Consider the following 14,710-nt stretch of genomic DNA (forward strand, 5'->3'; position numbering starts at 1 on the left):
ATATGATAACTTTATTCCTTCAATCTCACCCACTTTAAATTTTGTTGATTTTGATATCTTTCCTCAAATACCTATATAATTACCATTATGAAAATGGAATTATTAGATATTCATCTATATGAACAAAGAAATAGCATTTTAGGGTACAGATATTGATAGATTAGCAGAATATAAGCAGTAACAATTTGCTAAATTATGAAGAAAAATTTAGATTTTACACAGTTGGGGATCTGATGCTCAAATCACAACACTCACAAAGCTTTAAGAACAAGAAAAAAACTAAGAAAGTCACATGCTCTGGTAGACAGGGGCACTAATTCCAGCAAGTCAAGCTTAGATAAAGACTCAAGCCTCACTGATGGGGAATTTAAGGCAATTATCAATGTAATGACCATGGAAATAAGGCAACCATTTGAAGAACAATTCAACTCACTGAAATATATTGATTCAGGGTATCAAAGAGTTCATACAAATAGAATGAAGGAGTTAAAAATACAATAGCAAGCAACAGCAATAGAATACAATATGGGAAGGACTGTATCAATAATACTGAAGACAAAACACTGGCTATCACCAAGAATAAAGTGACAAAAAAGAGATAAAAGACAATGTAATATTTGAAATAGCAAGAGAAAAAAATCTTTAAATCATAGGAATACCAGAAAGAGATGAAAAGAGTTGACTGAAGAAATAATCACCAAAATCTTTCTTGCACAGATTCAAGAAACCAAAAAGTATCAAATAAAACAAACTAAAAACAGAACAACACCAAGAATCAAAGTAATCAAAATGGTAAAATCAAAAGATGATGATAGAGTTGCAAGAGATTTAAAAAAATACACCCGGGCCCGGAGAGATAGCACAGCGGTGTTTGCCTTGCAAGCAGCTGATCCAGGACCAAAGGTGGTTGGTTCGAATCCCGGTGTCCCATATGGTCCCCCATGCCTGCTAGGAGCTATTTCTGAGCAGACAGCCAGGAGTATCCCCTGAGCACCGCCGGGTGTGGCCCAAAAACCAAAAAAAAAAATACACCCTCAAATGTAAGATAAACAACATAAGAATTGCCACAGACCTTCTGTATAACATCTTACAATTTAGGAAATAGTGAAAGGACATTCCAAATATTGAATTAAAAATGTTGCAGGCTAGATTCCACTACTCTGTGAAGTTATCATTTAGATTTGAGGGAGGAATAAGAACCTAATTAAACAAATAAAAACCACAACATTTGCAATAACTAAACCAATCCTGCAAGAATAAATAAAGGCTGCCTATTAAAAACACTCTTACAAAGACAGCTCGATTACACACACACACACACACACACACACACACACACATTGCAACACAGACTATAAATTATTATGGACTAAATTCCCCTATAAAATGCATAGAGTGGCTGACTGGATCAGGAATGAAAAATTGTCCATCTGCTGTCTATAGGAGACACACCTAAAATCATAGAATAAATAGACTCAAAGTTAAAGGATGATAAACAATGATACAAGTCAATGAAAGGGGGAACAAAAGCTGGTATGTATAGCCATCATGTATGTATAGCTGGCCCATGTTTGCTCATCAGCCAGCTCTGTAGACTAAGGTTATACTTGAAATAGATATAAAAAAAAAACAATAAAAAAGTATGAGTATACTGGCCTCACAGTTGAAAACTGGGGCACTTGGTAGGAGGGGCAAGCAATGCCTTCTTCCTGCCAAAGCCTTGACAATTGCACTCATGATCTATAATTGCCACTTCACCAATGACTCAACTTCACTGCTTTACTCCTAGTCTTTACAGAGATGCCAAACTAACAAAAACTCCAGAAATGGGGCCAGAGCTGTAGCTCAGTTTGTAGGGCATTTGCCTTGCACACGGCTAACCCAGGTTTGATTTTCAGCATCCCAGACAGTCCCTGAATCTTCCAGGTGTAATTTTTGATCTCAGAGCCAGAAGTAACTCTTGAGCACAACTGGGTGTTGCCCAAAATAATATACATATACACATATATAAACAAAAAAAAAACCCTCCAAAAATTACAAGTATGCCAGTTTTGGGGCTGAGAATTCTATGGTCTTCTTAGAAACTGAGTGGACAGCTTCTGCCTGCCTTCCCATACTTTTAGAAGTTCAGACAGCTGCAGATATGTCCCACAACTGCTCCTTGTCAGTAACAGAACCTGGAATTCCTAGTTTGTGAAAAATTTGCCATCTCCAAATTTTTCAATACGAGTAGGAACATAGCAAATTAGATGTCAAAATAGTATAGAAGCGACCTAAGGTTGACAAACAAAAGACAATGACATAATGAACCAATTGTGAGATATAATTTTTTTAACCAATTTTTCTTTTGCTGAAGTTTTTTTCAATAAGTCCATTACCACTTAAATGTAAACAAGCAATTTAAAGTATATTTTATACCTGCTAAGGGAACAGACTTGGAAGATTGTGGGAATCCATGAATAATGATGGAGCTAATTTTACACTGGTGGTGGTATTGGTGTTGGAACTTGAAATACCAGAAACAAATATGTTATGAGCAACCATGGAAACATTTGTGTGTAAATAAAGTGATAAAATTTAAAAGTGGGGTTAGCATATGTGCCAATAACTCCACGTGGCATTGCTCCTTTTTTGCATAGGCACATTAAAATGGGAAAATACTATACATACAAATAAGATCCTATCTTATAGAGATTGGAATACACAAATCTTGTAGTGCAAAGGGACCTTACACCCTGAACATTGACATAACGACCTGGCACAGACCTCAGAAGAAAGGACATTTTCCATTCACCCCTGAACCAGGGAAGCCATCCATGAAACGTCCAGGCTTGTCTATAACATCACCTGGAAGCAATCCTCTACCTCGGAAGACCCTACACTGCTCAGACATCGACCTGCTCAAAAGAGAATTCCCTTAACAATGAGAAGACTTAACAACAACAACGACCTGCTTACAGGACAGGGCTCCCTGCATTGCCCTTTGACTGTGAGGTGAAACGAGAGGACGCTCCACATCCTGACTTCAATGTAGGATATGCAGATTCCAGGATCTTTAATACAGAAACATGATACCAACAACAAAGACTATGTGAAAAATAGAGGTGTGTTGGCACTACAGACAATGTCTTGGAACGGACGATCTAGCTTGCCTGGAGCCTAGAGTTGGTCTTGTGTCAGGAAACTTCAAGGGTTGGGTCTCTTTGTATTTAGGCCAAGGTTATTTCTTTCTATGTCCCTCATATTTTGGTGGGCCTATGCAAACAACAATTGCCACTCTAACACCATTTTTACTGTGCTCCTTTGACTCTAATCCTTAAAAAGAACCCACTTAAAATTTGAGGTTAACTTAAGCTAATATGCATGTATTAATTTACATGGAATTGCCTTGTGTGTGCTGTTAAGAAATATAATAATGTGTTACAATCTGGGGACTTGAGGGACAAAGTAATTGTACATAGATTCTGTCTTATTTAGCTTAATGTTCTTTGGCTGAAATTTCTTTTTTTTTTTTTTACAAGAAAAGATTCACATTTTTATTTTGTCTTATATTGCAAACTATTATGCATCATTCAAAATAGCATATTTTGAGCTTAGTGCAACATATCACTTTTTAATAAGTTCAAAAAAACAACTAAGATGGCCACAGTCAAGTTGCACTGTTTATCTTAAGAATATAATAATACATAGACAATTCTGAAAGTAATAGAATATTTGATCCAAGAAACAATTAAACTCCTCCACTTAAAACTATAGTTCTTACTGTTATACTTCATTTATTTTTTTTTTAATTTTTTAAAAATTTTTTTATTATTATTTTAATTATGACAACAAAGATGCAAAGAAAGAGGACAGGGTAAAGTTACAGTGGAAGCCCAATCACCCATAAACAGAATTCTCGGTAGTCCCATCGATGATATCCCAGCCTTGAACTTTCAGCCAAAGAACATTAAGAAAAACAAAACTGAACTCATGTACAATACAATTACTTTGTCCCTCAAATCCCCAGTTGTAGTACATACTATTTCTTAGCAGCACACAATATAATCTAAAGACATTAGACTTATGTAACTCCTTAAACATTGAGGGCAAAGTACATTTCTCTAGTTCCATGCACATGCTAACTAGTTTAAGTTAGCCTCAAAAGTTTTAGTGGGTTGTTCTTCTTAAGGATTGGAGTCAAGGGAACATAGTAAAAAACGGTATTAAAGTGGCATTTGTTTGCATAGGCCCACCAAAACATAAGGGATCTGGAAAGGCAAATTATGGTCTAAATACAAGGAGACCCTACCCCTGAAGTTTCCTGGCACAGGACTGACTCTAGGCTCCAGGCACACTAGTTTGTCCAATTCAAGTCATCCTCTGTAGTGGCAATACACCTCCATTCCTCACTTAGTCTCTGTTGTTGTTGGTATCATGCTTCTGTATTAAAGATCCTGGAGTCTGCATATCCCATATTGTAGTCAGGATGGTGCGGAGCATCCTCTCATTTCACCTCACACTTATGGGGCAATAGAGAGAACCATGTCCTGTAGAGCAGGTCATTGTTGTTGTCAAGTCTTCTCAGTGTAAACGGAAGTCTCTTTTTAGGAGGTCGATGTCAGACCCTTGGTAGAGTCTTTCCTGGTAGAGGACTGCTTCCAGCTGTTGCTATAAAAGACCTTGGATGTTTCGTAGATAGCTTGCCTGGTTCCGGCGTGAATGGAGGATGCCCATTCTTCTGAGGCCTGTGCCAGGTCAATATATCAATGTTCAGGGTGTAAGGTTCATTGTACTGAGATTTATTAGATAAGAACTTATCTGTATGTATGGTGTTTTCCCATTTTAATGTGTCTATTCTTTGGCTGAAATTTCAAAGTTAAGATATCAGCAAGGGGACTTCTGAGAATTATGTTATGGGTGATTGTACTTCCACTGTAACTTTACCTTGTCCTCTTTCTTTGCATCTTTGTTCTCATAATTAAAAATAAAAAATTAAAAAAAAGTGGGGTTAGCCATAATTATATCAGACCAAAAATAAATATAAAAAAGACCATTATATTAGAGACAGTGATGGGCACTCCATATTGGTAATGAACAAGATAAATCAAGAAATACGATTAACATTTGTACATTAATGAAGGCTCATAAAATTAATAAAGCTTCTGCTAACAAATAGAGAGAAACACATTGGTGTAAACACAAGAGTAATGGGACAATTCAACATTCCACATCCACAACTAGACAGATCAATCAGTCAGATATTACAAATTAGACAGAAGCCCTAAAAGAGGAATTTGAAAAACAGGGATGGCTGGACATATATAGAGCTTTTCATAGGCCCAAGCAAGAATAACATTCTTCTCTTGTGCAAATTATAAGTTATCCAGGACAGATCAGGGCATATACTCAAACATATATAAATAAAAAATGTAGAAGTTGTAACACCACCCTGTCACTTTTGATAGGTAAACTAGGCTGAAATCCAACAAGAAATTACTTGATCTAAAGGAGAAATAGAAGAAAGTGGCTTAGTATATATATTTGGCACTTCCTCCCCAGAAAACTGGATACACATTCTTCTCCAATGCACATGGGTCATTCTTCAGAATATGAATGCTGTCTCATAAAACATATCTCCATAAAGTCAAGAGGATAGAAATTCTACAGACTACCTTCTCAGATCACAAAGCACTGAGTTTAGAAGTGATCTACAAAGGGGCACAGAATAAATTAATTTAAATCTGGAAATTAAACAGCTCATTACTAAACAACCAGTGAATCAGAGAAGAAATCAAAGAGGATATAAAAAATTTCAGGAAATAAGTGCAAATGAAGATACAAATTATCAGAAATTGTAGGACACAGCAAAAGTGGTACTGAGAAAAAAATGTATAGCTTTGCAAGCATATTAGGAAAGAAGAAGGGGCATACATAAATAACTTAAAATTCGAAAATGATCAACAAAACGAACCAAAAATAGATAGGCAGAAGAAAATAACAAAGCATAGAGAAGAAATCAGTGAAGGAGAAATTCAAACAACAATCCGAAAGATCAATAAAAGCAAAAGTTGCTTCTTTGAAAAAAATCTTTGAAAAATCTATCGATAAACCATTAGCAAAAATCACAAAGAAAAGAGAGAAATTTAGTAAATCAGATTAGAAATGAAAAGGAGGAGATAACTACAGATACTACTGAGATTAAAAGGGTAATCAGAGACTACTTTGAGAAATTCTATACCACAAAACTTGAGAACCTGGGGACCGGTGAGGTGACGCTAGAGGTAAGGTGTCTGCCTTGCAAGTGCTAGCCAAGGAAGGACCGCGGTTCGATCCCCTAGCATCCCATATGGTCCCCCCAAGCCAGGGGCAATTTCTGAGCGCTTAGCCAGGAGTAACCCCTGAGTATCAAACGAGTGTGGCCGAAAAAATCACCCCCCCCCAAAAAAAACCACCACGAGAACCTGGAGGAAATGGATAAATTCTTGGACTCCTTATTTTCCATGGTTCAATAGGATGATCTAGCATATATGAACAGACCCATAACTATTGAGGAAATTAAAATAAGAATAAAAAGTGTTCCCCAAAACAAAAACCCAGATGGCTTCACTAACAAATTCTTTAAAACCTTTCATGAGGAACTACTACCAATCCTTTTTTTGGCTCTTTTTGAAAATTCAAGAAACAAAAACACTTTCAAATAGTTTTAGGAAACTAACATCACCCTGATACCAAAAGCAGATAGAGATGTGGCCAAAGAAGAAAACTACAGATCAATATTCCTGATAAACACAGATACAACGATCATTAGCACAGTTCTAGCAAATAGGATCTAATGCCTCATCAAGAAGGTCATACACCATGACCAAGTAGGTTTTATTGCAGGAATGCAAGGATACTTTAATATATGTAAATTAATTAATACAATATACCATACCAACACAAAAACATATGATCATATCAATAGATACAGTGAAAGCATTCAATATGGTCCAACATTTATTCATGATAAAACTGCGCAAAATGGAAATGGAAGACACTTTTCTCAATATAGTCAAAGCCTTTTTACCACAATCCCATGGCAAATATTATTTTCAATGGAAATAAACTAAAAGTCTTTCCTCTACAATCAGGTACAACACCAGGTCCCCCCTCTCACCACTGCTATTTAACATTGTATTAGAAATACTTGCCATAGCAATTAGGCAAGAAAAGGATATCAAGGGCATCCAAATAGGAAAGGAAAAAGTCAAGCTCTCACTGTTTGCAGATGATATGATACTATACTTGGAAAATTCTAAAGACTAGCAAAAAGCTTCTAGAAGCAATAGATTCATATAGAAAAGTAACAGGCTACTAAATTAACACACAAAACTCTATGGCCTTCTTATACAAAAATAATGATAGAGAAGAAATGAACATTAAAAACAATCCTAGGGCTGGAGAGATAGCATGGAGGTAGGGCGTTTGCCTTGCAAGCAGAAGAATGGTGGTTTGAATCCCGACATCCCATATGGTCTCCTGAGCCTGCCAGGAGTGATTTCCGAGCCAGGAGTAACCCCTGAGTGCTGCCGGCTGTGACCCCCTTCAAAAAAGAACCCCAAACAAACAAATAAAAAACAATCCTACTCACAAAATATATACATATATATTTCCAGCTACTAGTGTCATTGTGGCTTCTTTTCGGTCCTAACTAGTACCAAAATTTTAAATTGGGTAATGTGGAAAATTAAATTAAATTGGGTAATGTGAAATGACTTCTCACCCTTTGAGAAGATTAATAGTTGATAGACAGGCAGGTGATTAACTAAGGGAAGAGAGAGTTAAAAGATAAGCCTGACTATACAAAGCAGAGGCATTTGGGATATTTTGTGAATTACTATAGCTAGAGCAAATGAACAATTAAAGGCTCCAGTGAAAGGGATGCTGGCCAAGACCACTGAGCCCTGTGTGAGGGCTTTGAAATTTATTCTTTTCGAGGGATGTTGAGTATTGAACTTGCCAAATAAATGTGAGGCTCACTCACAAACCTATTTCTTCTCCAGGTTTTTACTCTTAATTAAAAGGGAAAGTTTTGATTTGACGTATTTATGGGGGCTTGGGAAAGCAGGGCATATCCTATTGTGGCCAGGGCTTTCTCTTGGTTCTGCATGCAGGAATTATTCCTGGCAGTGCTTGGGGGCCCATATTGGATGCTAGAGATCAAATTCACATCAACTGTGTGCAAGGCAACTGCCCTATCCACTGTATTATCACTTCAGCCCTGGTGATAGGCATTTATTACAGAAAATTTTTATTTTTTTCAATTTGGTTTATTCAATTAATCAATTAATTTTGTTTAGGGGACAAACCTGGCAAGGCTTAGGGGTTACTCCTGGCTCTGCATTCAAGAATCATTCCTGGGGCCAGGCGATAGCACAGCAGCAGGGCGTTTGCTCTACCAAAATTTAACTATTTCTTATATTCACATAATTTACTCAAAAATGAATAAAATAGGGGGAGAGAAATGAATAAAATAAATAGTCAAATGAGAAAAAAATGAAAAGGAGACTCTCAGGATAATAGAAAATTTTGCAAACTAAACTGCAAGTAAGGAATTAATATCTAAAATATAACTTCTATAGTATGGAGGATTAAATGTTTGCCCAGCACACAGCTGACTTGTATTTGAAACCTAGCACTCTATACAGTCCTGCAGACTACCAAAAGTAATTTCTAAGTTCAGAGTCAGGAGCAAACCCTGAGAAAATCCAGGTGTGGCTCTACTACAAACAAAACATTGAGTTCAATTAACTCATCAATAAAAGCATATATATCAATAAAACCATAACCAAGAACCATGCATGAAGCTCATTAATTATCAGGGAAATGAAAATATGAACTTCATACCTGATGGATATATTATAAAGAAGACAATCAGTAAACAAGCTAGATGTGGAGATAATAGAATTCTAATACAGGAAAAAAGAAATTCTAATACAGTTTTTGCTATGATGCTCCATATCTTTGAAATATGTAGTTATACCATTTATTCATGGTTTTATTACTTGATCTATAAGTTTTGCATTTGCTCCTATAAGATTGTTATATTTTATTTTCTTTTGGGGGAGGAACCACATGTGCCAGGAGTTACTCCTGGCTCTGTGCTCAGAAATGTTTTCTGGCAGGCTCGAGGTACCATATCAGATGCTGGGGATTGAACCCAGGTTGGCCACATGTAAGGCAAACACCCTACCACTGTACTGTAACTCTGGTCCCAGATTATTATATTTTCTTCCTTTCTATTCCCTCTCTTTTCTTGATTCTGTCTTCTTACCTCCCTTCTTTCATTCCTCATTTTTCTTTTGCATGAAGAGTTATGGCAAAGTCAATTGATTATTATAAATTTAGATTATATTTTTAGATCAAGATTTCCTCAGCTTTATTCATATCTGGATGAAGATAAAATTTTTTAAAACAGGGCCCGGAGAGATAGCACAGCAGTGTTTGCCTTGCAAGCAGCCAATCCAGGACCTAAGGTGGATGGTTCAAATCCCGGTGTCCCATATGGTCCCCCGTGCCTGCCAGGAGCTATTTCTGAGCAGACAGCCAGGAGTAACCCCTGAGAATCACCAGGTGTGGTCCAAAAAAAAAGCAAAAAAAAAATTTTTTTTTAAAACATTTCCTTAATTTCAATGAGTACATCTGGCACTGAAATCTAAATGTATGTTTTCCTTGCTGCCCAGATGGCAAAGTATCAAGGAGGTGTGATGTGGATTGTGGAGTCAGAGATAGTAAAGACTGGATTCTATCTCTACAATTATTATCTGTAAACTCCTGTCTTTCTGGCATTAGTTGTTTTATCTTTAAGGTGGGATAGCAACATAGCCATCCCATGAGTGGTGTGTAATTTAGAGACTAGGCAAGTAAAAAAGTGGGTACAAATAGTCTGAAAGAGTCCATCAAAACCAAACAGCCAAGGTTACTTGCTCTAAGAACTTGATGGGTGAAGAACTCAGTGAAAATTGAATTTGTGGCCCCAGGTTAATGACCTCCTTATTAAGTCAAATGATAATTTACTATGATAACATTGGATAACATTGATAACTTGGATAACATTCCAATTCCCATGGGCCCTTGGAAACAGAGCCTCAGCTAGAAACTCCAATGGTAGAATTCTCGAGAGGTGTGTAAACCTATTCTTTTTTTTTAAAATTAATATCTTTATTTAAACACCTTGATTACAAATACGATTGTAGTTGGGTGTCAGTCATATAAAGAACAACCCCTTCACCAGTGCAACATTCCCATCACCAATGTCCCAAATCTCCTTTCTCCCCACTCCACCTCATCTGCACTTCCCTCCTATTAGGATAGTTCTCATTGTAGTTATTTCTCGAATTGTACTCATCACTTTTTTTTTTTTTTTTGGTTAGCTTCGTATTGTGAGCTGGACCTTCCAGCCCTCTTCTCTTTTGTCTCTGGAAATTATTGTAAAAATGTCTTTTATTTTTCTTAAAATCCATAGATGAGGGAGACTATTCTGTGTCTATCTCTCACCCTCTGACTTATTTCACTCAGCATAATAGATTCCATGTACATCCATGTATAGGAAAATTTCATGCCTTCATCTCTCCTGATGGTGTAAATCTATTTTAAGCCTGCCAATCTAGCTCTAGTCCTTCCTTTACCACCCTTCCTCCATGTCTCTTCCCAGAAGTTTCCCAGAACCTCACCTGTGCAGCAGTTTCCAGATGTTTTCATCACAGACTGCTCAATATCAGGAACTTCTTGATTTCTGGACTCTGACCTGAGATTAAATTGAGGTTCCCAGACTCTGAGCACATCAGTGGATGTGGGGGCATTAGGTGACTCCTGGTTTGGAGATTCGTGGTCTGGAGAGTTCGTAATACTTTGAAAACTACCGGAATGTGGAGTAAAGCTCACTGGGAGTAAGAAAATGACAGAAAAGAAATTACCAGCTACTGAGCATCATAGTATTTTAGGATGATACTTTAAAAAATGAAATCATTGTGAGATAAATAGTTACAAAGTTGTTGATGGTTGAGTTTCAGTCATACAATGTTCCAACACCCATTCTTTCACAGTGTACACTTTCCACCACCAATGTCCCCAGTTTTCTTCCCACCTCCCAACAACTGGCCTTTATGGAAGACACTTCTCTCTATTTTTCTCTTCACCCTTTTTTTCTTTTAGGCACTGAAATTTTTTTTGTGTGTGTGTTTGGGCCACACCCAGTGTTGCTCAGGGGTTATTCCTGGCTGTCTGCTCAGAAATAGCTCCTGGCAGGCACGGGGGACCATATGGGACACTGGGATTCGAACCAACCACCTTAGGTCCAGGATCGGCTGCTTGCAAGGCAAACGCCGCTGTTAGGCACTGAAATTTACAATACTGAAAGCGTACCATGCAAATCACTTTAACTCCTTTCAGCACCCAGTTCTTGGACAGAGTGATTATTTCCAACTACCACGTCTCAGACAGGCATATGAAGCAAAAGTTTCATATCACACAAAAACCTCTGTCTCCAAAAGTGAAGTATGTGCAAAGTGTGAAGTAAGTGTAGACAGATAACCTATCCTCAAACCTTTCTGAAGTGTAAAGTCTGTCTAATTTGATACTGAGATGGAAAGAGGAAGAAGATATAGCTGTGGTTTGCAGTTTGAGTGACTCAGAACAACAGAATCAAATAAGAGAAGTCAAGACAAGGAACTGGCCTGGACTGAGAAGAAAGTCTACCTTCATACTTGGTTTTATCTGGAGAACAAAATAATCTTTGGAAGTATTTAAAATCACTTATGTTCTGAGGAAGAACCACATCACAAATAGTAGCATTTGGGTAAAGTTAAGTGCATTATCTTCATGGTCTCAGTTTCCCCAGAGGGGTATGCTCAGATTACATGGAAATGTTCTTTAAGTATAATTTCTTGGCCTTCCTCTCCTATAACCTCATTATGGATCTTCCGTCTTTCCCAGAGTCCCAGGCAGCTTCAGAAAACATCTTGTAGGAAGCAATTACCGTATTTGCCAGCATATAAGATGACCCTTCAACCCATGAAAAACTTCCTAAAAGTTGGGAGTCATATTATATGCTGGTATATGACATGTTGAAACTTGTTCCAGCTTCAGGGACAAGTGATCCGCACCCCTCTTACTTTCAAGAAGTAACTTACTTTTAAGACTTTTAGGAAGTTTTTCATGGGTTGAAGGGTCATCTTATACGCTGGCAAATACGGTATGTATCTACAACTATCAGGAGCTTTACAATCCTACTTGGATATTTTTCCTAAGACTCACCTTTCCAGGTATGTACATATTTTTCAGTCTGGCATTTTAAATTCCTTTCATTTGAGGTCTGAAAATTCTTCGAGGTTTTAGAGTCCCAGAACCCAACCACACTTGAGGGGGTGGGCCAATTTGGTGAATCAAGGTTGGGTTTACTTGGGGAACAAGTCCAGGATCTTGTAGTCATATCTTCTGTCCCATCTAAGAATGTTTAGAATAAAAATGAAGTTACTGAAGACTGTTCTTACTTCCACTAAAGGTTAATGTGAGAATGAAACCTTGATAGACACTGCTGGGAAGATTGTCCTGATGTTGTGTCCAGGAAATGTATAACTTTTACCCATCTGTCTCTACCTTCCCTATAAATCATGAACCCTTAGAACTACATCTCTTCATGTGGAACTAACAGTCTCAGCTCCAAGAGTTGCTAATAGTTGCAATCACACAGAAACTGCAGTAGCTCCTATTTATCTATCTAGTACTTTCTAGATTTGAGACTCTGAGATTTTGTGAGACATGAATATAGTCTTTGAATTTACACATTTAGGAAACAGCTATCACTGTCCTATTTTATAGATAAGCTGAGATAGAGAGCCATGAAGTGACTTCCTTGCTGTTGTGGAGACAGAACAGGATCCTGCTCTGCCTGACTCTCATGTCTGTGCTCTCACACAGTAGAAGGCCAAGTCAGAGTAGTGGGTGGGGTTGGCATGGCATCTGAGCTCTCTTCTAGAAATCTTACACTCAGTTCCTCCCTGCTGGAGCTGTATTTAGAGAATACATTTGAATAGAAGGGCTTTCATGTGTTAACTAATTGGGTTCAGACTTCTAGTTTGGTGATCCAAATCAAAGTCCAGAGGAAATCTTATAGATTTAGTGGTGGGAATCCCAAGGGGGCAGGGAAGAGATAGATGAGCACAATAGGCAGAAAACTGTATACTCACCTGACCTGAAGTTAGACTGTTCTTTGGCTAGGGCACTCAGCTCTTTCAGTCCCATCTTTTCCCATGTAAGGATTGCCAACTCCCAGGCTTTTTGCTCCCCATACTGAGCCACCAGGAATGAGGCTATTTTCATGCCATTTGCCTTCTCTAGTTGAAAAGGTGTCATTTTGCTTGAATGTCCTTCATATTCTTTATCCATCAATTGAAGCAGAAACTCTTCGAGATCTTTCTTGCTTAGTATATCCAGGTAACTAGTCAGCAGCAACTGTATTTTACTGGCCATCTCTGTTTCAGCTGGCTGAACCTTAGGGATCTTAATGGGGAAATAGTTGTGATAAGAGATGAGGATCGTTAAGAAGTCAGCAGATGTCAGCAGATAGAAGGCAGCAGATAGTCTTCTTGGCACTACCACATCCACAGCTGAAGTTCTCACTAAGAGCACTCCTTTGTACCTAAAAACTCCTGTTCAGCATTCAGAACCCAGTTTTATAAACAAAGCAGCACTTTCCAATGATATTAGGAGAAAGGAGGATTAAGAGTGATAGAAAAATTCATAAAAGGAGGTCTGAAAGACACTGGAAGAAGTAAGGTTCTTTGTGGGTGGGGGTACTGATTAGAGACTGGGATGAGTCAGAAGAGTAAGGAAGATGGCAGGATGTAGTTGAGACTCACTGTTCTGTGTCCTCAGAATTTTCCTTCTCAGCGAATCCAAATGCTTGGGATGAATAATGTGCTATAGTCCTGACAGAAAATATGGGGCAAAAAGGAACAGGGTTGAAATCAGAGTTCCTTGTCCCTGTTATCTTCACAGAACCTGGACACCAACTATTTGTCTCAGACACCAACCAGGCAGAACTGTCCTCATTCACTAAAACAGGAACATAGTTGTCCAGAGAAAGCCACATGAGGGTGTGGCCACTGGGGCCTTCTGCTCTGTGGGAAACTTACTGGTAAGTTTGAAATGTTTTCCACCCAAAAACCATCCCCTTTCCGCCTCATCTGTCAAACCAGACTTTGGGGCGCAAGGCACAATATTTCTACCTCATTAATAGAATTGTGGAGATTGGAGGGCCTAGCACAGTGGTTCTCAAATAGTGGGGCATGCCCCCAGGGGGGTGCGAGGCTCCGTAAAATGGGGCGCGTTTGACCTCGGCAAACACTGTCATAACAAGCTAAACCCCGTGTTTATGTCTCTGTATGTCTCTGGAGCTGAGAGTTGCTGTGCCCTGCTTCAAACCCCGCTTCGAAAAGCTATGCATTGCAAAACGTGCTCATTGTAGCTATTAATCCAAACATCTCCTCTGATTCAAAAATCAGCTCAAATTATTTTATATATTTTTGTTTTGCAGGTTAAGGTTTTTTTTCTTAATAAAGATACTATTTACAGTTGCGTGGGGGCGCGAAAAAATGTTTTCTTCTTCCTAGGGGGCCTGACAGAAAATAATTGAGAAGCACAGGTAGTAGGACAGTCACATTATATTTCCATTCCTGCTATGTAATTA

The 14,710-nt window shown here is 38.1% G+C and overlaps 1 protein-coding gene across 1 annotated transcript in view; it reads right to left on the reverse strand.

The window, feature by feature from the left end:
* NLRP1 (NLR family pyrin domain containing 1) overlaps positions 1 to 13,491 on the reverse strand; it is a 44,350-nt gene extending 30,859 nt beyond the window's left edge. Inside the window, exons 1-3 of the mRNA XM_049786862.1 lie at positions 13,214 to 13,491; positions 12,277 to 12,440; positions 10,695 to 10,904 (exon numbers count right to left, since the gene is read on the reverse strand). Coding sequence (XP_049642819.1) covers positions 10,695 to 10,904; positions 12,277 to 12,440; positions 13,214 to 13,491 — 652 coding nt within the window. The remainder of the gene's footprint in view (positions 1 to 10,694; positions 10,905 to 12,276; positions 12,441 to 13,213) is intronic.
* Positions 13,492 to 14,710: the final 1,219 nt, after the last annotated feature.

Source organism: Suncus etruscus, chromosome 1, assembly GCF_024139225.1.
Source record: "Suncus etruscus isolate mSunEtr1 chromosome 1, mSunEtr1.pri.cur, whole genome shotgun sequence".
NCBI classification, from domain to species: domain Eukaryota; kingdom Metazoa; phylum Chordata; class Mammalia; order Eulipotyphla; family Soricidae; genus Suncus; species Suncus etruscus.